This window comes from Leucoraja erinacea, chromosome 5 (genome assembly GCF_028641065.1).
Source record: "Leucoraja erinacea ecotype New England chromosome 5, Leri_hhj_1, whole genome shotgun sequence".
Lineage (NCBI taxonomy): Eukaryota > Metazoa > Chordata > Chondrichthyes > Rajiformes > Rajidae > Leucoraja > Leucoraja erinaceus.
In genome coordinates, this window is record NC_073381.1 from 39,692,570 (window position 1) to 39,718,993 (window position 26,424).

Genomic DNA, 26,424 nt, shown 5'->3' on the forward strand with positions numbered 1-26,424 from the left:
TTGAGTATAGAAGTTGGGATGTAATGTTAAAATTGTACAAGGCATTGGTGAGGCCAATTCTGGAGTATGGTGTACAATTTTGGTCGCCTAATTATTGGAAGGATGTCAACAAAATAGAGAGAGTACAGACGAGGTTTACTAGAATGTTGCCTGGGTTTCAGCAACTAAGTTACAGAGAAAGGTTGAACAAGTTAGGTCTTTATACTTTGGAGCGCAGAAGGTTAAGGGGGGACTTGATAGAGGTCTTTAAAATGATGAGAGGGATAGACAGAGTTGACGTGGATAAGCTTTTCCCATTGAGAGTAGGGAAGATTCAAACAAGAGGACGTGACTTGAGAATTAAGGGACAGAAGTTTAGGGGTAACATGAGGGGGAACGTCTTTACTCGGAGAGTGGTAGCGGTGTGGAATGAGCTTCCAGTGAAAGTGGTGGAGGCAGGTTCGATTTTATCATTTAAAAATAAATTGGATAGGTATATGGATGGGAAAGGAATGGAGGGTTATGGTCTGAGTGCAGGTAGATGGGACTAGGGGAGAATGAGTGTTTGGCACGGACTAGAACGGCCGAGATGGCCTGTTTCCGTGCTGTAATTGTTATATGGTTATATTATGTGGTTATGATATAATTTGGCTCATCTCTCATCATCCTTGATACTGTTGTTTCTGTGATGAATGTCATCATCATTTCATGCCTTTAAAGAAAAATCAGCAATTGCCATGGCTCTTTGAGTATTGTTACATTGTCTAAGCAGAAATATCAATATCTTCAGTTAGATAGTGAGTGCCAACAAGTTATGCAATCACGTCATAAGCATGTTGGAAAGAACTGCAGAAGCTGGTTTAAATCTAAGGTAAGCACAAAATGCTGGAGTATCTCAGCGGGACAGGCAGCATCTCTGGAGAGAAGGAATAGGTGACGTTTCTGGTCGACCCTTCTTTTGCTGGAAAACGGTATAAATTAGCAAATGGATGTTTCCTTAGCAGATTTTTATCAGCTAGTTGCTTGTTTAAAGGTCAATGTAGGGGAAGATAAAATCTTGCTGAGCCTGTGGCAGGAGCCAAAGGCGCAGAGTATGGAGAAAGTGAAAGAGAATAAGGGGCATGGAGTAAACAAGAGCAGATTGGGTAAGTAATGAAGAAGTGATGCCAACAAATTATAAGGCACATTTGGTCAAAGAAGAAGAGGGATTAAAAATCTCTGTCAAAGCATGACATATCTTCCCTTGCCCACCATAGGGATAAATCCCATCAACCTTTCATCCCACAAAGGCATCGAGTAATTTTACCTTCCCCTTAGATGAGTCCTCAAAGTGTAAAATATCTTTCCTTCCTGAATACTGATGCTAGGTATTCATGTGTGAGCTCACATACATCCACGCAAAGTTTGCTCCTGTTGCCCGGTGGACATTTGTCCTGCCTGCATTAGGTGCCACTCCTCCCTCTAGTGTAGGTCCTATCTTCCCCTGAAACCATGCCAGTGATCCAAGAGCCTGTATCCCACCCCCTCGCACCATCTCTTCAGCCAGCCATTCATCTGATCTATCCATCCATTCCTTTAAATATAAACTATCCAAATACATTCAACAGTGAGACGTACATTTTATATACATCAGTATTTTAATTTACTTGGCAAACGTTGTTTGCATCAAACACAGCACAATGAATGTTTCTGTGCTGTCTTCTTTAATATTCCATGCAGTGTTTCCGAAAATGTTCAGTGTTCAGAAAATATGGTTACCCTGTAGATTTCTGCAGAAATGTTTCTTTGTAGTTTACTTGCTGCAGCAGCAGATGCAGGAGGCATTTGTTCCATTCTTTGATCAAGTGGGCAGCGGTAGTAGACCCAGGTCCGATCTTGACCACGGGTGCTGTCTGTGCGGAGTTTGTACGTTCTCCCCGTGACCGCATGGGTTTTCTGCGGGTCCTCAGGTTTCCTTTCACATTCCAAAGACATGCAGGTTTGGAGGTTAATTGGCTTTTGAAAAATTGCCTCTGGTGTGTAGGTTAGTGCACGCGTGGTCAATGGTCCGCATCGACTTGGTGGATCAAAGGGCTTGTTTCCACATTATCTCTAAACTAAAAAGTGATGGGCCGTCTCATTAAAGGTGAAATATCTTTAATACAGTACCGATACCAACGTCAGTATAGCAGCTAACCACCTTGTTGCATAAGAAATAAACATTTCCATTGTCACAGGATTCCAGATTTTTATTAGAAAAAAAATAAAACATGCTCCAACTTAAAAAAAGATTTAAAAAATGACAATTATTGTCAGATACATAGACAATAGGTGCAGGAGAAGGCCATTCGGCCCTTCCAGCAGGCACTGCCATTCAATGTGATCATGGCTGATCATCCACAATCAGTACCCCGTTCCTGCCTTCTCCCCATATCCCTTGATTCCGCTAGCCCTGAGAGCTCTACCTACCTCTATTTGAATGCATCCAGTGAATCGACCTCCACTGCCTTCTGAGGCAAAGAATTCAACAAATTCACAACTCTCTTGTGTGAAAAGGATTTTCTTAATCTCAGTTATAAATGACCTACCTTACCTGGTATTCTTGAACTGTGACCCTGATTCGGGACTCCCTCGACATCGGAAACATGTTTCATGTATCTAGGGTGTCCAAGTCCTTAATAAATTCATATGTTTCTATAAGACTTCCTCTCATCCTTGTAAATTCCAGTGAATACAATCCCAGTCGCTCCATTCTTTCATCATATGACAGTCCCACCATCCTGGGAATTAACCTCGTGAACCTACGCTGCACTCCCTGGATAGCAACAATGTCCTTCCTCAAATTAGGAGAAGAGCTTTTATATTTAATCGTCATATGTTATCACACGGCTGCAATTATTTTAGTCAAATGGGTTTAAATGGTGACGAGGAGATTTTTCATTGCAAATTATTTAAAAAACAAGTTAGGTCATCAAAATAAACACATTATTCACAAAAGCAGCCGATGAACTAAAAACTGGTTGTTGTAGTATTCGCACAACGAAGGATAGTGTGGCTTCACACCAGCGACAATGTTTATTCTTTCGGCGTTTCCATGCAGCAGGTATGCACTTTTACGGCCGAACCGCACTTTTAATGCGTGGTTTAAATATTTGCAAAATCACAAATGGCACACACACTGCACACACCCGCAGTCTCTCGTTTCCAGACACATCATCCAAATGGGCATTTTTCTATCTCTCACGCACCACACGGCGGCACACACCCACATCGATGGAAATACTGTATTCACAAGAGCGGCCAGACACACGAGCAGCATCTCACACACCTATGCAACGTTTATCAGAGAAGACATAAGACTGTAAATTCTGGAACTTTGCGCAAAAAAAAAGTGCTGGAGAAACGATATGGTGGGCATGGATAGACAATGTTTCAGACTGAAGAAGGGTCCCGATCTGAAACGACACCCGGCCATTCCCTCCACAGATGCTGCCCGACCCGCTGTGTTCCTCCAGCATTCTGCCTTTTTGCTCTATTTAAGGGGAGCCTCCAACATACATGTGACAGTTATCCCACTTTCGCATCCACTCCCGACACACGAGGTGCAATTTACAGAGGCCAGTTAACCTACAAGCCAGCACGTCTTGTGGGGGGGGGGGGGGGGGGGGGAGGGGGAACCGGAGCACCCGCAGAAAACCCACGAGGTCACAGGGAGAACGCACAAACACCACACAGATATAGCACCCGAGGTCAGGATCGAACCCGGGCTTGTGGCTCAGTGAGGCAGCAGCTCCACTACATGCGCCTCTGTGCTGCCCTCAGTGACAAGGAACAAGAAGTCCAACTCCCATCCATTCACTCAGCGGCATTCAGCCAAACCACTCTATCCCCGTCCCCGTCTCCGTCTCCGTCTCTGGCTCAGTCCCCATTCACCCTTCTCTCCTTCAGTGACAGACACAGGAAGCCCATAAACTTTAAGCGTGTGTTTGCCAATGATCCGAGGGGCGTGGCCACTGTGAACATGAATCATAAACTCGATAATGCTCCATATTATTACCCCTAGCCTTTGGAAGATATATTGGCGATTGGTTCAATATTTCACACGTGGTTCAAACTGCGAGCTTTAAGTTTGCTCAGACCGGCTGCAAATTGTATGTGCGGTACATACTCGTGAAAACTAAGAGGACTGCGAGGAAAAGCTGTTGCTGTTACCATGAAGCTGTTGTGGTGCGGTCTTCTCTACTGTGCCCTAGTTATCATCGTCCAAGTTCGTGCGTACAATTACCGACGTTACAGGGCTCCAGCCCGGAGGATTCCGCTCTCGCCGACCAACAGATACACAAATCCAGCTCTCGCACAACACGCCAACGTCGGACAAGGTACCAAATAAATGTAACAGAAAGCTTCCCTCTTCCCTCTCCCACCTGTCCAGTGGAAAGTATAGTGAAATTCTCCGGATAGTTCCCTTGACTGTAATAAATAAGTCAGCTAAGATTCCCTGCATTTGGTGCTTGATTCAATTGTTATGATGTGGACACGATTATTTGAAACCAGCTTTACACAACTAGTTAAGGATGCAGATTCTTGTAAAATGTATTGGAGCATTAATGGGACAGAACGGCTACTGAACAAATAAATCTCTAAGTAAAACGAATTACAACGTAAGAAATTGATTATTATTAAATACGTTTGAATCTACAAACCGAAATTAACGCACGGGTATCCAAATTTCGTCAATACAGCGCATTTATTAATACTCAATATTTCGTGTAATGTAACTATTTCGGTTTTTATCCACGTTTATAATTGTGAATTGCACTATTATATGTATCTGAATTTGTGATTTAAAACATGAGTGTTAACATCTTCCATTGTATATTTATGCACATTTTCTCTTCTGGTATCGACAATTATTATTTCTTACATTTACTTTAAAAATGCATAACATTCACGACTCTAACTACCCTCCACTATCATGTCAGAACATAACAATATACAAAGAATTGAAGGGTAGAGTAATTACAAAGCTTCGGTGGTAATTTAATTTGTAGACTGCAGGCAAACAGATCAAGATCGTTTAAAACAAGTACAGGTTCAATATTACGTTGCACATATTTGTGGAATTCTTCACTTCCCTTCATTTCTTGTTCATCTTCATTCCAATCAAACTGTCTTTCCGTGCAAAGATCCCAAATAAAATTGTAGGACCTGTTCTGAGTACTTTAATATAGTTCTCTTGATTCCATGGGTCCATTCTTAACAGCTAGTGTAAAGTATTCTGATCACATTGATTAAAGCAGAATCCACTTTTTTGAAGATTTAATGTAAAGCAAGTGATATTAATTCCAAATCATTTTACAAACTGCTTTATGAAATTGCCCTGTAGAATGACCAGTTTCTGAATTGCTGCTGGTAACAATCAGGGAAAAATCACAGTGCAATTCTTCATGCTCTGAAATGCCATTCATATCATTCACCTTGAAGTTGATTTAAGGGACTTCGTCAATAATGCATGTATTAAATTATGCTTCAAAATAAATCTTTAGTCGGTTTTTTTTAGGTCTTAGAAATACTTTAAAATTAAATTTAGTCTATAAATGTGAATGTGAGCTGTGAGGAAGATACAACGAGGCTCTGGTGTGATTTATACGTTGGGTGAATGGGCAAATGTAGGGTAGATACCGTTTTAAATGGATACATGAGATTATCAGTTTTCATTCTGAGTGAACGGTGCTAGGTTGTGAAAAGGAAAGGTGCAAGGAGACTTTAATGTCTTTTGCATACCAGTCACGGAGAGCCAGCATTTAGGTGCAGCTAATACTCATTGCAATGAGAGTTTGACTCTATTGGATTGAGTCAAACTCATTGCATGAGGATTTGTGTACAAGAACCTGAAAGACTCGCTGCATCTGCAGAGCATCTTGGTGAGAACCCATCTGGAGTTTTTTTTTTGTGGCTTTGGTTTCTTGTCCTGAAGAAAGGTGCTCTTGCCCTGGAGGAAGAGCAACAAAGTTTATAAAACTGATTGCAGGATGGTAGGACTGACGCACGAGGATAGACTGGACTGGTGCACGCTGTGTCCACGGGCACACAAGAGAATGTGGGAATCCAACTGAACTGGATATATAATAGATACCAAGTGAATGTTTCCCTTGGTGGAGGAGTCCAGAGCGAGGATCACAACCTCAAGATGAATGATACATCATTAAGAATCAAGATCAGGAGAAATCTCTCACTCAGATGGTGGTGAACATGTAGAATTCTCTCCTACAGAAGCAATGGAGACCTGATCAGAGGACTCTTATACATAATACATTTATAGTTACTATATATAGTCACATTTATATATAGTCACTTTTATTTGACTTTGTCATAATGCATATGATGTTGTTTTTAATTAAAGCATATTTTGGCATTAAAACTGTCTGCTAATAACAGGAGAAAGCCAAAGGCTGATCTTCGTTCGAAAATCATTGTGACTTGATAAACTGCAGAACCATTACCCCATTCTTTCTATAATTTTCTTTATTTCCTCAGTGATTCCCTTGTTCAGTGGCCCTCTCTTTCTCTATAAAACACTAAAGGCTGAATCAAGTTTGCTCCTGGTAAAGTTTGATCCAAATTTGACATACCCATGGAAAACCGCACAAAACCATAGGAAAACTATTGTCACATTGTGAATATTAGTCTGCTTTTATTTTTCAATATTTGCACAACTTCCCTTTTTTGATTTCCACCATTTATTTTTTTAATTCAATTTGTATCATTCTTTTTGTCCCCTTTGCAGTCTATCCTCTCAAATATTTCTTACCATCTGAATGACTTTTACATTTCCAGTTCCATTTCCCCTAGTTTCTCCATTGACACCTTCCCCTCACCAACTCACCCTCCCACCTCCACACCCCATCCCCACCTAATCCAACTATGATGCTTTCAGATGAAACTAATTGATCATTCTGCAGCACTAAGGCACAAAGAAACACACTCTGAAATAATCTTATATTTTTCTTGCAAGACCTTTAAAGTAAGAGGCAAAATGAAACACTAAGATAGCAATATTTTTCATTCTTTGGCAAGTAACTATTTAAAATGTGGAATTGTGCATCAGCTTCCCATTCACAGTATTCTAATCCAGCTGTATGAAATATTGATTTCTCTAACTTTAACCCTTGTTTTCCCTCTCTCTCTGTCCCTCCCCCACCCTAGTTCCCTGACTAGTTCCACTGTCCTTTTGATTAATTCTACTGATAGTGTGCCTCCTTGTCACCTTCCCCTCAGCTAACAATGAACCATTTTACATTTCCTTATAACCTTCTGCTTTGATCTGTCATTTTCATACCTTACCCTCCTATATACACTCCTAGACTCCCTCTCCCCTGAGTCCCAGTCTGAAGAAGGGTATCAACCCAAAACGTCACCCATTCCTTCTCTCCAGAGATGCTGCCTGTCCTGCAGAGTTACTCCAGCATTTTGTCTCTATCTTCAATGACGGTTTATTTGCAGTAAAATAAAGACACACACAAATGTCTACTGATTTTTGGCACCAACTCGTGTCTCCGCCTGATATAAGCAGAATCTTCCCATGAGCATTTTTGCAAAGTTTCCCCCGTTTGCACGTTGCATTTTTGGCAGAAGAGATGTGGGAGCCCAGCAAAAAGATATAAACAATTTGGTGAATCCTCCACTAAAATTATTACAGACAAGTTTCAAAACACCCACAGAAATTCTCCCTTGCAGCAGCCAAGGAGCCTTAGAAATATGTTTCTTTACCTGGCCAGATTTCCGTGTTAACAGTGAAGGGACAGCGCTCCCCATTCTTCTTGCTGGTAGGTGCTGAGGCATTGAGTGGAAACTACTTGCTGTCTGCACCAGGAGATCTGTGGGATCTGAGGGAAGGAAAAAATGTAGCAGGACTCTTCAATCAATCAGACTGATCCAAACAAGGAAGCTAAAATAAGGATACATCTGGCCAGGAGTTTATTTCCAGTTGGAAAGGAGTGGCACTCATCATTCCCGCTGACAGTCGCCCACACAATGTTTGAGGCCCAGCGAGCAGAGATTTTCCCTAATCTGGCATTAGATTCAGTTTGGCGGCCAACTGTGGTGTATGTCAATAAACCAAAAACACCATGAAGACTCTTCAATAAACCAGACTGTAAATCATCCGTAAGCCACACTGTCTAAACTGGAAGAATAAACGCCATCCATATCATATGCAGGAAATAATATAAGAATAGGAATAGATAGATCAGATTGGAAGGGGATATAAAAGAGACAAAAATGACATAAAAAGACACTAAAGGGCCTGTCCCACTTGGACGTAATTTGCACGTCATTTACACGTCACGACACATGACACGCGCTTCATGACGCGCACATGATTCACGCATGGCGTGCATTATACATGCATAGTGCACGGTGACGTAGGCAGTGGCGAGCGGTCGCGCGCGGCGCACCAGGATTTTGGGATTCACAAAATCTTCGCGCACCACCTGCGTGACGCGCAAATGTCGACCAAGTGGGACGGGCCCTTAAGTGCTGGAGTAACTCAGCAGGTCAGACAGCATCTCTGGAGAACATTGATAGGTGATGTTTCAGGCTGGGACCCTTGCTCAGATTGGTTGTGGTGGGGGAGGGAAAGCTGGAAGAGAGGTGGGGCAGGACAAAGGCTAGCAAGTGATAAGTGAATACAGGTGAGGGGGGATTGTGAAGCTAGAAGAAGAACTATAGGTGGAAGGGGACAGGGTGTGAGGGGGGTGAAGGAGGGGGGAAGTGGATGCAAATCCAAGTGGGGCACAGAACAGAGAACAGAGGAGGAAGGTGAAAATGTAACGGGTGGGGGTTATTTGTAGATTAGTTACCTAAAATTGGAGAATTCAATCTTTGTTCTGTTAGAGTGTAAGCTGCCCAAGCAGAATATGAGATGCTGTTCCTTCAGTTTTCATGTGGTAACCTGGCAATGGTGGATGCGTAGGACAGAAAGATCAATATGGGAATGGGAACCGGAGTTAAAATGGTTAGCAACCGGGAGATCCCGTAGAACTTGGCGGACCGAGCGTAGGTGTTCTGGGAAACGGTCGCCCAGTCTATGCTTGGTCTCGCGGATGTGCAACAGGCCTTGGCTTACAGAGCCCATGTGTTTGGTGCTGTAGATTTGGGAGGAACAACAGCAGCAACAGATTAGCAAGAGATACGACTGATTGGCTCTAGCCCAAGTGTGAGGAGAGGGGTGAAAACAGTTAAAAGGCCAAGGACGCACAGTCTTTGTTCAGAACTGCTGTAGATTTGGGAGGAACAACAGCAGCAACAGATTAGCAAGAGATACGACTGATTGGCTCTAGCCCAAGTGGGAGGAGAGGGGTGAAAACAGTTGAAAACTGAGGAATTTGCTCTGTAAATTGGTAAATCAGGCAATTTATCAGTCAATTTAAGCAGGACAGCTCTTTGCGAGCGGCAGTGAGTGAGGGAAGTGCCCTGTGAGAAAAGTGTGAGTCTTTGGCTCGAGAGTCTTCGGCGAGGAGGCTGAGGAGAGGAGACCACGCAATACGCTTGAGAGGTAGAGACCAAAGAAGGAGATGTCAGGCAAGCTGATTCAGTGCGATGCTTGCAGTATGTGGGAGGTCAAGGACACCGCTGGTGCCTCTGGCTGCTACAAATGCGAAAAGTGCATCCAGGTAGAGCTCCTGAAGGGCCGTGTTGGGGAACTGGAGAAGCAAGTGGATGACCTCCGGTTCGTACGAGAAACGGAGTCGTTCCTCGACAAGTCCTACAGTACGATTGTTACACCTAAGGTACTGGAAGAGAGAAGGTGGGAGACAGTGAGAAAGGGAGGGAAGCATGGAATGCCAACGTCCCCGGGTGATGTACCTCTTGTAAACAGGTTCACCCGCTTAGAAGCTGTTGGGACAGAAGACGTGAGCGGCGGACTGGCCTGTGATGCGAATAGGGCTGTTGAGCCAAAACCAAAAAGGCCTAAGGCAGGCAAGGCCATTGTAGTGGGAGACTCCATCGTGAGAGGTACGGACAGGGGTTTCTGCGGCAACAGACGGGATGCGAGGATGGTGTGCTGCCTTCCCGGTGCCAGGATCCAGGATGTCACGGACAGAGTGCAGAAAATCCTCAAGGGCGAAGGTGAACATCTGGAAGTGGTAGTGCATGTCGGCACAAACGATGTCGGAAAGAAGGGGATGAATATTCTGCAGCGTGACTTTAGAGAGCTCGGAAAAATGTTGAAAAGCAGGACCTCCAGGGTTGTTATCTCCGGTTTGCTTCCAGTTCCCCGTGCTGGCGAGAGCAGGAACAGGGAGATACGGGACCTGAACGTGTGGCTGAGGAACTGGTGCACGGGGCAGGGATTTAGATTCTTAGATCACTGGGATCTGTTTTGGGGTAAGGGGGAACTGTACAAAAGGGACGGATTGCATCTTAACAGGTGTGGGACCAGCATTCTGGCAGGCAGGTTTGCCACTGCTACACGGGTGGCTTTAAACTGAATAAGGGGGGTGGGGTGTTGAATGGGACAGTGGAGGATGGAGTTAAAGGGAAAGGGTTTCTTAAATGTGTGAGCGTAGAGACCGAAGGGTGTAAAATGAGGGTAGAAGAAATAGGTAGCAAGGTGAAAAGTAAAAGTGGCAGGCAGACAAAACCAGGGCAAAAATCAAAAAGGGCCACTTTTCAACATAATTGTGTAAGGGGTAAGAGTGTTGTAAAAACAAGCCTGAAGGCTTTGTGTCTCAATGCAAGGAGCATTCGTAACAAGGTGGATGAGTTGAATGTGCAGATAGCTATTAATGACTATGATATAGTTGGGATCACGGAGACATGGCTCCAGGGTGACCAAGGCTGGGAGCTGAACATCCAGGGATATTCAATATTCAGGAGGGATAGACAGAAAGGAAAAGGAGGTGGGGTAGCGTTACTGATTAGAGAGGGGATTAATGCAATGGAAAGGAAGGACATTAGTTTGGAGGATGTGGAATCGGTATGGGTAGAGCTGCAAAACACTAAGGAGCAGAAAACGCTGGTGGGTGTTGTGTACAGGCCACCTAACAGTAGTAGTGAAGTTGGAGATGGTATCAAACAGGAAATTAGAAATGCTTGCGACAAAGGCAAAACGGTTATAATGGGTGACTTCAATCTACATATAGATTGGGTGAATCAAATTGGCAGGGGTGCTGAGGAAGAGGATTTCTTGGAATGTATGCGGGATAGTTATCTAAATCAACATGTAGAGGAACCAACGAGAGAGCAGGCTATTTTAGACTGGGTATTGAGTAATGAGGAAGGGTTAGTTAGCAATCTTGTTGTACGTGCCCCCTTGGGCAAGAGTGACCATAATATGGTTGAGTTCTTCATTAGGATGTAGAGTGACATTGTTAATTCAGAAACAATGGTTCTGAACTTAAAGAAAGGTAACTTTGAGGGTATGAGACGTGAATTGGCCAAGATTGACTGGCAATTAATTCTAAAAGGGTTGACGGTGGATATGCAATGGAAGACATTTAAAGACTGCATGGATGAACTACAAAAATTGTTCATCCCAGTTTGGCAAAAGAATAAATCAGGGAAGGTAGTACATCCATGGATAACAAGGGAAATCAGGGATAGTATCAAAGCGAAGGATGATGCGTACAAATTAGCCAGAAAAAGCAGCATACCGGAGGACTGGGAGAAATTCAAAGACCAGCAGAGGAGGACAAAGGGCTTAATTAGGAAAGGAAAAATAGATTATGAAAGAAAACTGGCAGGGAACATAAAAACTGACTGCAAAAGTTTTTATAGATATGTGAAAAGAAAGAGATTAGTTAAAACAAATGTAGGTCCCTTGCAGTCAGAAACAGGGGAGTTGATCATGGGGAACAAGGATATGGCGGACCAATTGAATAACTACTTTGGTTCCGTCTTCACTAAGGAAGACATAAATAATTTGCCGGAAATAGCAGGGGACCGCGGGTCAAAGGAGTTGGAGGAATTGAGTGAAATCCAGGTTAGCCGGGAAGTGGTGTTGGGTAAATTGAATGGATTAAAGGCCGATAAATCCCCAGGGCCAGATAGGCTGCATCCCAGAGTACTTAAGGAAGTAGCTCCAGAAATAGTGGATGCATTAGTAATAATCTTTCAAAACTCTTTAGATTCTGGAGTAGTTCCTGAAGATTGGCGGGTAGCAAACGTAACCCCACTTTTTAAGAAGGGAGGGAGAGAGAAAATGGGGAATTACAGACCAGTTAGTCTAACATCGGTAGTGGGGAAACTGCTAGAGTCAGTTATTAAAGATGGGATAGCAGCACATTTGGAAAGTGGTGAAAACATTGGACAAAGTCAGCATGGATTTACGAAAGGTAAATCATGTCTGACGAATCTTATAGAATTTTTCGAGGATGTAACTAGTAGCGTGGATAGGGGAGAACCAGTGGATGTGGTGTATCTGGACTTCCAGAAGGCTTTCGACAAGGTCCCACATAAGAAATTAGTATACAAACTTAAAGCACAAGGCATTGGGGGTTCAGTATTGATGTGGATAGAGAACTGGCTGGCAAACAGGAAGCAAAGAGTAGGAGTAAACACGTCCTTTTCACAATGGCAGGCAGTGACTAGTGGGGTACCGCAAGGCTCAGTACTGGGACCCCAGCTATTTACAATATATATTAATGATCTGGATGAGGGAATTGAAGGCAATATCTCCAAGTTTGCGGATGACACTAAGCTGGGGGGCAGTGTTAGCAGTGTTAGGAGGATGCTAGGAGACTGCAGGGTGACTTGGATAGGCTGGGTGAGTGGGCAAATGTTTGGCAGATGCAGTATAATGTGGATAAATGTGAGGTTATCCATTTTGGTGGCAAAAACAGGAAAGCAGACTATTATCTAAATGGTGGCCGATTGGGAAAGGGAAAGGGGGAGATGCAGCAAGACCTGGGTGTCATGGTACACCAGTCATTGAAGGTAGGCATGCAGGTGCAGCAGGCAGTAAAGAAAGCGAATGGTATGTTAGCTTTCATTGCAAAAGGATTTGAGTATAGGAGCAGAGAGGTTCTACTGCAGTTGTACAGGGTCTTGGTGAGACCACACCTGGAGTATTGCGTACAGTTTTGGTCTCCAAATCTGAGGAAGGACATTATTGCCATAGAGGGAGTGCAGAGACGGTTCACCAGACTGATTCCTGGGATGTCAGGACTGTCTTATGAAGAAAGACTGGATAGACTTGGTTTATACTCTCTAGAATTTAGAAGATTGAGAGGGGATCTTATAGAAACTTACAAAATTCTTAAGGGGTTGGACAGGCTAGATGCAGGAAGATTGTTCCCGATGTTAGGGAAGTCCAGGACAAGGGGTCACAGCTTAAGTATAAAGGGGAAATCCTTTAAAACCGAGATGAGAAGAACTTTTTTCACGCAGAGAGTGGTGAATCTCTGGAACTCTCTGCCACAGAGGGTAGTTGAGGCCAGTTCATTGGCTATATTTAAGAGGGAGTTAGATGTGGCCCTTGTGGCTAAGGGGATCAGGGGGTATGGAGAGAAGGCAGGTACGGGATACTGAGTTGGATGATCAGCCATGATCATATTGAATGGCGGTGCAGGCTCGAAGGGCCGAATGGCCTACTCCTGCACCTATTTTCTATGTTTCTATGTTTCTATGTTTGGTGAAATGTGAAGCATCATTTCAAGATTGTTTTTCATGAGAGAGAATGAGACTCCTAGCTTGTGCAATAAATTGTTCAATGTATGGAGAAGCAAAGTAACCTCAACTGCAGCCTTTAGTTTTCCACATTTAGTTATGCAAGTTAGAATGTGGCCCTTGTGGCTAAAGGGATCAGGGGGTTTGGAGAGAAGGCAGGTACAGGATACTGAGTTGGATGATCAGCCATGATCATATTGAATGGCAGTGCAGGCTCGAAGGGCCGAATGGCCTACTCCTGCACCTATTTTCTATGTTTCTAAGTTTCTAGAAGTTGCCATCAGACTTACAGTGGTAATAGTGGACAATCATAGCTTTACTGTCATTATGAATTCAGTAACCTTGAGCCAATGCTGTGCAACAGAAATTGAAATTGGACTCTGGTATGTCTTTATGTTTTAAAAATTCAACAAACAATATGAACAGCTTCTGAGAAGGAAGGTGAAGATCTATGTCTTTTCTTCTCAAACAAACCACTGGACATGTTATCACTTACAGTATATGTCATAATCTTAGAATGTGGTGGTCGCTGTACAGAGGCGAGCATTGTTTTACTGTTCGTTCAAAGCCAAATTCCTATCCGCCCTGCGACAAATCCCCAGCAATCCAGGCCTCATCAATCTCCTTCAACCCTCACTTAACTTCAAACGCTATACCTGGTATTAAAAATATCTACATGGCCTCTGCCGCATTTTATTCTTTTTTTTTTTTAAAGATTCTTCTACAGAAAGGACTTGTAACTCTTAAGGCATAGTTGCAAAATAGAGGTGGTGTGTCCATGGAACAAATTACAATGACAAGAACCAGGAGGAATTTGTTATTCCAGTGCAAACCACAGATGGCTTCTGCTTGAATTCCAATCTCTCTTAGTTTTGCTTCTGAGTCAGCTCTTCAGAATATTCCAATGACTCTTTCCAAACCAACTGTGAAGCTTCCTGCGCCCTGCCCTCTGGGATTCCTTCATAAACGACGAGACCTTTCACAGGTTTCCTCAGAGCTGGGATATTGTTTCTGTATGTACCTATTTTTCTCATCAGTATTTGTTAACCATTCATAGAATCATAGTCCTAGAATCATACAGTGTGGAAAAAGGCCCTTCTGCCCAACTTGCCCACACCGAGCAACATGTCCAATCTACACTAGTCCATCTAAACCTGTCCTATCCATTCGCGTACCATTTCTTCTTTGATGTGATGTTAAATATTGATGTCACTGTAAAATTGTAAAGCACCAAAATGTAATTTATCATGTCAAGATATTCAGGCTGATTACTAATATTTGTAAAATTAAATTTAATACTTGGAATTTCATTTGATTACATTGAAGTTTTGGTACCCAGTTTGTAGAACTTTCTCTCAAATGCATTCATTCATGTTGAATAAAACAAATGTGTTAAATTTAAATATGTTTGACATGACTCACGAAATGGTCTGTCAGTAGTATATCTTTGAAAATCTGAATGACTTTACATTTTTTAATTTACCTTAGTCATCTTTGAACCACTTATGTTAAGGAGGAGATGGTTAGTATTCATCAATAGAACCAACAAAAATATTGAATTCCAGATATGCATGTTTTATGAAGTCAGAGCATGCCTTTAACATTCCAACATTAACAGCATCAGTTAAAAAATGCTCATTCTTATTGTACAATTAGAGTACTGTTCCAAATATGACAAGAACAATCTAACTTGATAAATCTTCTTGTCACCTTAAGCTGCCTTGACCATCCCAGCAGCAGTAAAGAGACATACACAGGCCTTCCAGATTTGTATCAGATCTGACAAGTTCTAATGAAAGATCGTCAGCTTGTAATGCTAATTCTATTTCCCTCCTTCATTGAAACTTTCTGACCTGTTGAGTATCTCTAGTATTTTTGTTAATTTCAGATTTCTGGAAGTTGCAGTGATGTGTATCTCACAGTTACAGCATTGCTGTTTCTCTCTCTTCTCCTGTTCTCATTTATCTCCTTCCTCTTACATCTGCTCTGGCCACATTGCCTGTGACCAATAACCTTTCACGACCTTCTCACAGCTGACACCAGCACCATTTGTGTCATTTAGTCTCTCTTGGTCCCCACCCTGCCACAGACGATTCCTTTGTTCTCTCCACCCCTCTACAATTTAAAACATATTTGTTTGCTATTTTTTCCTGACCTGCAGCAATAATAATTTTTCTCTCTCCGAGGATTCTGCCTGATTTGCTGAGAATCAGCAAAGTCTCTATTTTTATTTTAGATTTTCAGCATCTGCAGTTATTTTGCATTAACTGGCCTACACTGAGACAGTTTATGATCACCTTGAGCCATTTCCCATTATTTATAATTCTAATTCTACCAGCTTCAGTCTCTTCTGCTCATCCAACGGCCTCTCACATGCATCCATAGCTCAATGACTCCTAATGGTTGCAAATTCCACATTCTGTAGGTAAATATGGAACTTCTAAATATCTCTATTTGATTTCTTGGCAATTCTCTTTCACATCTGAGAAACAGGTTTTGCCCAACTCTATGAATGGACACACTCTCTCTGTTTATTGTCAGCACATGTTTTTTCATAGAATTATGGAAAGTCTCTACACAGAATCAGGCCACATCTGTGTGGGTTTTTTCCCCATATGTGGTGTATATTCTAATCCCACTCCAATGCTTGCTTCCTATTCTGTTTAATAGTAAATTTTTAAAAAGTGGTCATTTATAAACTTTACTTCAAAAAAGGTTTGTCGGATATTTTACCTACACTTTATGTATATTTGTACAAAGAAATACATTTAGAAAATATTGTAGCATATAAAACTGACTTATCTTCCTTCTTCCCAAAACACTACTGGAACATGTCCAATATGAGAAGAATAATGTTATTAATAATGTTACTAATAACTTTGTAGATTTGCAATTTGCTTTAAAAAAAATTATTGTAAAGAACCAGGGAACGCAAGGTAATGTCAATGTTAACAGCTAAGATGTTGAAGTACATTGCATTTGCGTGCAGTTGTGGTCTGGTCATCAAGATGTAGGATGGATGTGATAATGCTGAAGACCAGAGGAGATTCACCAGGATGTTAACGAAATTTGGTTTCTGCAGTCATACAAACAAGAAAAACAACCAAGACACAACATAATTTACACAAACATCCATCACAGTGCATCTCCTCCTCACTGTGATGGAAGGCAAAATCTTATCTCTACCCTGCTCTCCCCATTCTCCTCCCGATGGTCATCACCTCGTTTCTAAGAAACTCACCAGCACACAAAATCATATGCTATTTATATTAATTTTATTGGAAATATGGAAGTATGTTTTGAAAAATGTTCAAAGACATTTTATGTGGTTATTTCCATTGTATTTTATATGGTCTGTTATTTCCCCCACAGAATCACAATGTAGAAGTCAACCCCAAGATGTGGTTTTTATCATCGATAGCTCTCGTAGTGTCCGACCTCACGAGTTTGAGCAAGTGAAAGTCTTCCTGGGCCATATGGTTGACACATTGGATATTGGACTTGATAGAACCCGCGTGGCAGTCATCAACTATGCAAGCACAGTGAGGATTGAGTTTATGCTGAACACTTACACTAACAAACGAGACATGAAGCGCGCAGTCTCTCAAATTGATCCACTTGCAACTGGCACAATGACTGGCTTGGCCATCGAGGGTGCCATGGACAAGGCTTTCATCGACATTGCAGGAGCAAGGCCCAAGGACCGTGGCATCTCCAGAGTAGCCATTATTGTGACAGATGGACGGCCGCAGGATCAGGTGGCAGAAATCTCTGCAAGGGCTCGGGCAGCTGGCATTGAGATCTATGCGGTTGGTGTGGGCAGGGCTGACATGATGTCTCTCAGACAAATGGCCAGTGATCCCCTAGATGATCATGTCTTCTATGTGGAGACATACGGTGTGATTGAGAAACTGACGTCCAAGTTCAAGGAGACACTTTGTGGTAAGCAGTTAGTGGAGGGAATAGACTCAGCAAATGTGGATTAAATGAAATAATTGTGTTATCTGCATTTCTTGGTGATGATTTGTTGTCCATGGTACTTTGAAAGTTAGGGCATCACGGTACTGCTGCCTCACAGCTCCAGCGACCAAGTTCAAACCTGCCCTTTAAGTGGTGTCTGTGTGGAGTCATAGAGTGATACAGTGTAAACAGGCCCTTTGGCCCAACGCCCACACTGGCTAACAATGTCCCAGCTACACTAGTCCCACCTGCCCGCGCTTGATCCATATCCCTCCAAAGCTGTCCTATCCATATACCTGTCTAAATATTTCATAAACGATGGGATAGTCCCAGCCTCAACTACATCCTCTGGCAGCTTGTTCCATACATCCACCACCCTTTGTGAGAAAAAGTTACCCCTCAGATTCCTATTAAATCTTTTCCCCTTCACCTTGAACCTATGACCTCTGGTCCTTGATTCCCCTACTCTGGGCAAAACACTCTGTGCTTCTACCCAATCTATTCCTCTCATGAGTTTGTACACCTCTAGAGGAACCAACGAGAGAGCAGGCTATTTTAGACTGGGTATTGAGTAATGAGGAAGGGTTAGTTAGCAATCTTGTGTACGTGCCCCCTTGGGCAAGAGTGACCATAATATGGTTGAGTTCTTCATTAGGATGGAGAGTGACATTGTTAATTCAGAAACAATGGTTCTGAACTTAAAGAAAGGTAACTTTGAGGATATGAGACGTGAATTGGCCAAGATTAACTGGCAATTAATTCTAAAAGGGTTGACGGTGGATACGCAATGGAAGACATTTAAAGACTGCATGGATGAACTACAAAAATTGTTCATCCCAGTTTGGCAAAAGAATAAATCAGGGAAGGTAGTACATCCGTGGATAACAAGGGAAATCAGGGATAGTATCAAAGCGAAGGATGATGCGTACAAATTAGCCAGAAAAAGCAGCATACCGGAGGACTGGGAGAAATTCAGAGACCAGCAGAGGAGGACAAAGGGCTTAATTAGGAAAGGAAAAATAGATTATGAAAGAAAACTGGCAGGGAACATAAAAACTGACTGCAAAAGGTTTTATAGATATGTGAAAAGAAAGAGATTAGTTAAAACAAATGTAGGTCCCTTGCAGTCAGAAACAGGTGAGTTGATCATGGGGAACAAAGATATGGCGGACCAATTGAATAACTACTTTGGTTCCGTCTTCACTAAGGAAGACATAAATAATTTGCCGGAAATAGCAGGGGGCCGCGGGTCAAAGGAGTTGGAGGAATTGAGTGAAATTCAGGTTAGCCGGGAAATGGTGTTGGGTAAATTGAATGGATTAAAGGCCGATAAATCCCCAGGGCCAGATAGGCTGCATCCCAGAGTACTTAAGGAAGTAGCTCCAGAAATAGTGGATACATTAGTAATAATCTTTCAAAACTCCTTAGATTCTGGAGTAGTTCCTGAGGATTGGCGGGTAGCAAACGTTACCCCACTTTTTAGGGGAGAACCAGTGGATGTGGTGTATCTGGACTTCCAGAAGGCTTTTGACAAGGTCCCACATAAGAGATTAGTATACAAACGTAAAGCACACGGCATTGGGGGTTCAGTATTGATGTGGATAGAGAACTGGCTGGCAAACAGGAAGCAAAGAGTAGGAGTAAACGGATCCTTTTCACAATGGCAGGCAGTGACTAGTGGGGTACCGCAAGGCTCAGTGCTGGGACCCCAGCTATTTACAATATATATTAATGATCTGGATGAGGGAATTGAAGGCAATATCTCCAAGTTTGCGGATGACACTAAGCTGGGGGGCAGTGTTAGCTGTGAGGAGGATGCTAGGAGACTGCAAGGTGACTTGGATAGGCTGGGTGAGTGGGCAAATGTTTGGCAGATGCAGTATAATGTGGATAAATGTGAGGTTATCCATTTTGGTGGCAAAAACGGGAAAGCAGACTATTATCTAAATGGTGGCCGATTGGGAAAGGAGGAGATGCAGCGAGACCTAGGTGCCATGGTACACCAGTCATTGAAGGTAGGCATGCAGGTGCAGCAGGCAGTAAAGAAAGCGAATGGTATGTTAGCTTTCATTGCAAAAGGATTTGAGTATAGGAGCAGGGAGGTTCTACTGCAGTTGTACAGGGTCTTGGTGAGACCACACCTGGAGTATTGCGTACAGTTTTAGTCTCCAAATCTGAGGAAGGACATTATTGCCATAGAGGGAGTGCAGAGAAGGTTCACCAGACTGATTCCTGCGATGTCAGGACTGTCTTATGAAGAAAGACTGGATAGACTTGGTTTATACTCTCTAGAATTTAGGAGATTGAGAGGGGATCTTATAGAAACTTAAGGTGTTGGACAGGCTAGATGCAGGAAGATTGTTCCCGATGTTGGGGAAGTCCAGGACAAGGGGTCACAGCTTAAGGATAAGGGGGAAATCCTTTAAAACCGAGATGAGAAGAACTTTTTTCACACAGAGAGTGGTGAATCTCTGGAACTCTCTGCCACAGAGGGTAGTTGAGGCCAGTTCATTGGCTATATTTAAGAGGGAGTTAGATGTGGCCCTTGTGGCTAAGGGGATCAGGGGGTATGGAGAGAAGGCAGGTACGGGATACTGTTGGATGATCAGCCATGATCATATTGAATGGCGGTGCAGGCTCGAAGGGCCGAATGGCCTACTCCTGCACCTAATTTCTATGTTTCTATGTTTCTATAAGATCCCTCCTTATCCGCCTGCTCTCCATGGAATAGAGACCCAGCCTTTTCAACCTCTTCTTATAGCTCACACCTTCTAGTCCTGGCAACATCCTCATAAATCATTTCTGCACCATTCTTTCCTATAACATGGTTCCCAGAACTGAACACAATATTTTAAATGCAGTCTCACCAACGTCTTATACAACTGCAACATGACCTCCCATCTGTTTGCATGTTCTCTCTGTGATTGGGTTAGTGCAGATGAGTTGCCTCATTTTCTTCCCACTTCCTACTGAGGAGCTGGTAAGTTAGTTGGCTACTACATATCACCTGTGGAAACAGTAATTGATCAGTAACCGCTGCTTGGGCTCACCTTAGGATATTTTAGTAGTTAATTGCCTATAAACATGTTGGCCCTTAATGTCTGTGTTAAACCTGACGCCAAGTTAAACTAAGCTCCTCTGCCTGCACACAATCCATATCCCTCCATTCCCTGCATACCATGTGCCTATCAAAAAGCCTCTTCAATGTCACAATCGTATCTGCCTTCATCACCACTGGCAGCGTCTTCCTGGCAACAACCACACTGTGTAAAAAAATACTTGCCTCGCATATCTCCTTTAAACTCTACCCTCTCACCTTTAAACTATGCCCTTCTTATATTTGATTTTGCCACCCTTGGGAAAAGGTCTGAATGTCTAACCTACAGTATATATGCCTCATAATTTTGCACACTTCTATCAGGTCTCTCCTCGGCCTCTAATGCTCCAGAGAAAACAACCCAAGTGTGTTCAACCTCTCCCCGTAACTAATACCCTCTAGTTCAAGCAGCATTCTGGAAAATGTCTTCTGCAACCAGAAGGCAGAAAGTAGGAACAATTGAGAGAAGTGCGAGGAGGATGGCTCTGGACGAGAGATCATTTTGTCAATCGATCTTAAGGCAGGACCTCACCCGTGTAAACCACCCGACACTTTGCTTCATTCGACTGTCATAGGGGCAGCATGCTGGCACAGCAGTAGAGTTGATGCCTTACAGGGACCCGGGTTTGATCCTGACAATCGGTGCTGTCCGTATTGAGTTTGTACGTTCTCCCCATGACCTGTATGGGCTTTCTCCGGCTGCTCTGGTTTCCTCCCACATTCCTAAGACGTGCAGGTTTATAAGTTAATTGGCTTGGTAAAACATTGTAAATTGGTCCCTTGTGTGTAGGATTGTGTTAATGTGCGGAGATCACTGGTCACGCAGACGTGGTGGGCTGGAGTGCCTTTCTTTCGCTCTGTAAACTAAACTAAACTGCCATGGTCACCTGCTGCAGCCACAGTTGGTCTCGATCCAAACATCGACAACCATCCAGACCGTTCTTCAGCATCTGCTTTCTAGAGACACCAGAGAACTATTGAAAGCATCATCTCATAGGGACAATGCACATGCAGTGGAAAGTAACCCAACAGTCTGGATGTTCCCTCTAAATGGTGCTGGTTGAGGATTTTTCGCTGCTGAACCAATGTCCAACTGTGTAAGGGGCATTAACTGTGTAAGGGCGACACAGCAGCACAGCTAGTAGAGCCCATGCCTCACAGCGCCAGAGACTTGAGTTCTATCCTGACCTCAGGTGTGGAGCTTGCACGTTCTCCCTGTAATTGAATGGGTTTCCTCCCGGTGCCTCCGTATTTCTCCCACATCCCAAAGACATGTGGACTTGTTGGTTAATTGGCCTCTGTAAATTGCCCCTAATGTGTGTAGGAAGTGGGATAACATAAAATTAGTGTGAATGGGTGATCAATGGTCAGCATGGATTCAGTGGGCCGAAGGGCCTGTTTTCATCCTGTACCGCCAAACAAAGTAGAGTGCTGAGCTATCTATAGCAGTCCTGGTGTCAAATCATCATTATGTGCTGAATGATGAATGAACATTTTCTTGTCACATTTGACAAGTCCCAGTGAAATTCTTTGCTTGCATACCCAAAGTATGCAAATAATCACCCAAAAATGGCGCTGACAAAGTTACAGAATATCCGCACCAGGTCTCCCCTTGTTCTCCTCCTCCCCCCTCCCCCCCCCTCCCCCCCCCCCCCCCCCCCCCTCACGATGGTCGGTCCTCCCACACCAGGGCTTCCCTTGTTCATTCCCCTCCCTCACGGTGGTCCCCCCATGCCGGGTCCGCCATTGTTCATGTAACCATCTGATCGTTTTGTTCTGCATATTTCGGATGGGTATGAGCTGTATGCTTGCTAATGCTCTCAGCGTGGTGACTTACAGCACAAGCTACAGGCATACACATAAACTTTGGTTGCTATGATTGCAACTAGATCAAACCTGTAGCATTTAAAACAAAGGTAACAGGTGCCAAATCTATTTATACAAAGACACAAAACGCATTTTGCCTAAAATTTGTAAAATGGATGACCCAAATAAAGAACATAGATTTTTATATCTATTTGTCAACAGTTTATTTGTATTTATTCCATAATAGTCCTTATAGGTACCAAATAATCAATGTCAGATTATGACTTAAACAGCCATTGTCAAACTAAATCAATGCAAAAGGTTATTGGCACTAGTATGTACCACTGGAGTGTAAGCAATGTTTTCATGGGGCAAAAAGCAAACTGTTGGAAGAACACAATAGGTCAAGCAGCATCTGTGGAAGGAAAGAGATGATTGATTTTCTGGTCATGATACAGGGTTACGACCTAAATTGTCGCCCATCCCCTTGCCTCCACAGATGCTGCTTGACTTGCTGAGTGCTTTCAGCAGTTTGATTTTTGAACAAGATTGTAGCATCTGCAATCTCCTGTGTCTCCAATGATACCATGGGGATTCTTTGATGTTGATCGATAGGAAACTGAAAAGTACCAGACGTGCTTTTTCTAGTTGTATTTCCATCACATGTTATTGCTCATTAAAAATACTTTTACACTCTTTCAGGTGTTGATATGTGTGTCGCTGCAAGCCATGATTGTGAGCAAATCTGTGTGAGCACTACAACAGCCTTTTACTGCAGGTGCCATCCAGGTTTTAAATTGAACGAAGACCAGAAGACCTGCTCCAGTGAGTAACATATCTCCGCTGCTGGATTTACCATGTAATAATGTCATGTGTTACACTGCGGGGGGGTCATTGATAACTGCTGCCTTTAGTATCTTGTAACCTAGGGTTTTAGTTATTATCTTTTGCTTTTCGTCCCATTGTAAATTTGAAAAACAACTAAATAGATCCATGAAAATGTTACTAAATCACAGATAAGATTAAATATTTCAATAGAACAATTATTTTTTCACCACACACTGAAGAAAATAATGAAATATCTAAATAAACATTTGAAAAAGGTAACAATGTTCATATGTCCTAAATTATATCAATAAACACTATCAAAGCAATTTGCATTGATATGAGAGTTTAAACGTGTTACTATAATTTACACGGTGGTTAAAGTTTTTACCATCCAACCACATACTGACATATTAGGGAAACTGATTTAAAACTTGGCCTATGAAGTAAATTTAAGAAACATTTTGACATTGGAGTGAAATCAATGTTCATACCACTGGGTTGTAAGCTGCCCAAGCAAAATATGAGATGCTGTTCCTCCAATTTGCATTTAGCCTCACTCTGACAATGGAGGAGGCCTAGGACATTTGGCAACAGATGGCGCATTGGGCTAAGTGTTCGGCTGGCGACCGGAAGGTAGCTGGTTCGAATCCCGCTTGGAGTGCATACTGTCGTTGTGTCCTTGGGGCAAGACACTTCACCCACCTTTGCCTATGTGTAAAATGTAATGTAATTATGTGAAGCACTTTGGGGTCAATGCAAGTTGACTAAAAATGTGCTATATAAATAAGATTTAAAAAAAATAAATAAATAAATTAAAAAAACAGGGAGATCAGGTAGGTCAAGATTTCTCTAACTTCAAGTAACCTCTGCATTTCCACTCTCTCCATTCCTCCCCACCCAGGTCACACCAGCTCCCCGTTCCCACCTAGCAAACAGCTAACAATGGCTTGTTTCCCTTGCCATCTTTACTTTTTTGCATATGTTTCATCCATTTGTTCTATATCTCTCTACATCACCGGTCTATATCTCTTGTTTCACTTTCTCCTGACTCTCAGTCTGAAGAAGAATCTCGACCAGAAACGTCACCCATTTCTTCTCTCCAGAGATGCTGCCTAATCTGCTGAGTTTTTTATGTCTATCATCAGTAATAAATGTAGCATTTTTTAATCATCTAGTTTAATGAATAAAATGTGTTAATGAAACTGTTTCAGGAGTGGCTAATTGTGCTGCTGGAAACCATGAATGCGAACAGATCTGTATGAACACAACGACTGGTTATTATTGCAAATGCCGTCCAGGTTTTAGGTTGAATGAAGACCGGAAAACCTGCTCAAGTAAGCCATTTATCAATATATCATGTTAGAAGGAACTGCAGATGCTGGTTTAAACCAAAGATAGACACAAAAAGCTGGAGTAACTCAACAGCACAGGCAGTATCTCTGGAGTGAAGGAATGGGTGACCTTTCGGGTCGAGACCCTTCTTCAGACGTCTTAACCCAAAACGTCAACGATTCCTTCTCTCCAGAGATGCTGCTTGTCCCACTGAGTTACTCCAGCTTTTTGTGCCTGTTACTATATCGATTGGCGATTCCGTAAATACTATTACAATATTTTGTTGTCAGTTGGATGATTTCGAGTTTTGTCTTTGTGATGTGAAAATTAATCGTCAAGCAATCTTTCCTCCCTATATGACTTTTGCTAAGGTCGTCTTTTTGTTCTTATACTGTGAGTTTATATTATGAAAGATTCGCCACTTGCTGAATATATTAAGCAGATGTTGAATGGATTGCCCTCAGAAGGACATGTTTTTTTTTTTTAATTTGACAAGTTATTTGTTCCAACATATGGAAAAATCAAAAAAGTATAAAGTATTACATTTTCTTTCACATAAATACTGAAAATACAGCAAATCCCATTCTCCTATTCTGACCACAAGAATGTCTGAGGAAGGGTCTCAACCCGAAACGTCACCCGTTCCTTCACTCCATAGATGGTGCCTCACCCGCAGAGGTTCTCCAGCATTTTTGTCTACCTTCGTTTTTTGCAGCATCTGCAGTTCTTTCTTAAACAAGAATGACCTGGTTTTACATATCTGCGTAATTATGCTTAGATTATGCCATTGACGTGAGCTAGAAGAGGAAGGTGTGTGGGGATGTGTTCATTTTTTTTCTCATTTCTATCTTATTGTTGATGATGCATAAGATTTTGGAAATGTAGAAATTTTCTTTCATTGTCATTTATTTTCTGAAAATATATTAGGGGTAATGCTGTGCCGCTGCAATTAATGTTTATGCCTCACACCTTCAACAAATTAGATTCAATCCTGATCTCAGATGTTGAACATACATCTAAGTGTTTTATTCCCCCTACTTTGGTTTTTCCCTGCATGTTCCCATTTCCCTCCACGTCCCAAAGATATCAATAATCCATAGTCTGATTTATTCGTCACATACACAATGAAGTGCAGTGAAATGGTAGGTTTATGTAAATTGCTCCAGTGAAGGTGTGTTACAGGAGTATCGGTGGGAATTAATTTGCATTTGAGAGAGTATGCTGCAGAGAATTAGAGGGGGAAATGAGACTGATGGGATTCCTCTTCTGGGAGTCAACATAGACTCGATGGGCCAAATGGTCACTTCTCACGATGTAATACTGCAATATGATTTTGTCAATATCTGCAGAACACTCCATTTAAACCTCACAAAATATTTATCCATTAAATTGTCATTAAATCCAAGCTTTGTGAATTTATGCATTTTGCTGAAATTGAAATGTATAAAGTTGGGTTTGCAAGGAAATATTGGACTGCAAATTTAATTTCTAATAAAACACATTCTTGGTGACTATCTGTGAGACCATTCTCTTTGATAATATTTCATGTCCTCACTCAACATTAAGTTAGACCATTCAACCCATCCGTTCAATGCCTGCTCACAAAGTATTCCCAGCACTTTTATTCTCCAATTTAAGTCCTTGTAATTTATTATTTCATACATATCCATGAACATTCTCCTTTCACCTGTCATCCATCTACACCAGAGGTAATTAACAGCAGCCAATTAACGTACCAGCCAATTTGTATCAAAATAACTCCAATTAATCTT

At 42.3% G+C, this 26,424-nt stretch overlaps 1 protein-coding gene across 1 annotated transcript in view; it reads left to right on the forward strand.

Moving 5' to 3' along the window:
• Positions 1–4,043: 4,043 nt before the first annotated feature.
• Positions 4,044–26,424, forward strand: part of LOC129697147 (matrilin-3-like) — a 42,484-nt gene continuing 20,103 nt past the window's right edge. The window contains exons 1-4 of the mRNA XM_055635401.1: positions 4,044–4,337; positions 17,002–17,571; positions 23,195–23,317; positions 24,532–24,654. Of these exons, the coding sequence (XP_055491376.1) occupies positions 4,172–4,337; positions 17,002–17,571; positions 23,195–23,317; positions 24,532–24,654 (982 nt within the window). The 5' untranslated portion in view covers positions 4,044–4,171. The remainder of the gene's footprint in view (positions 4,338–17,001; positions 17,572–23,194; positions 23,318–24,531; positions 24,655–26,424) is intronic.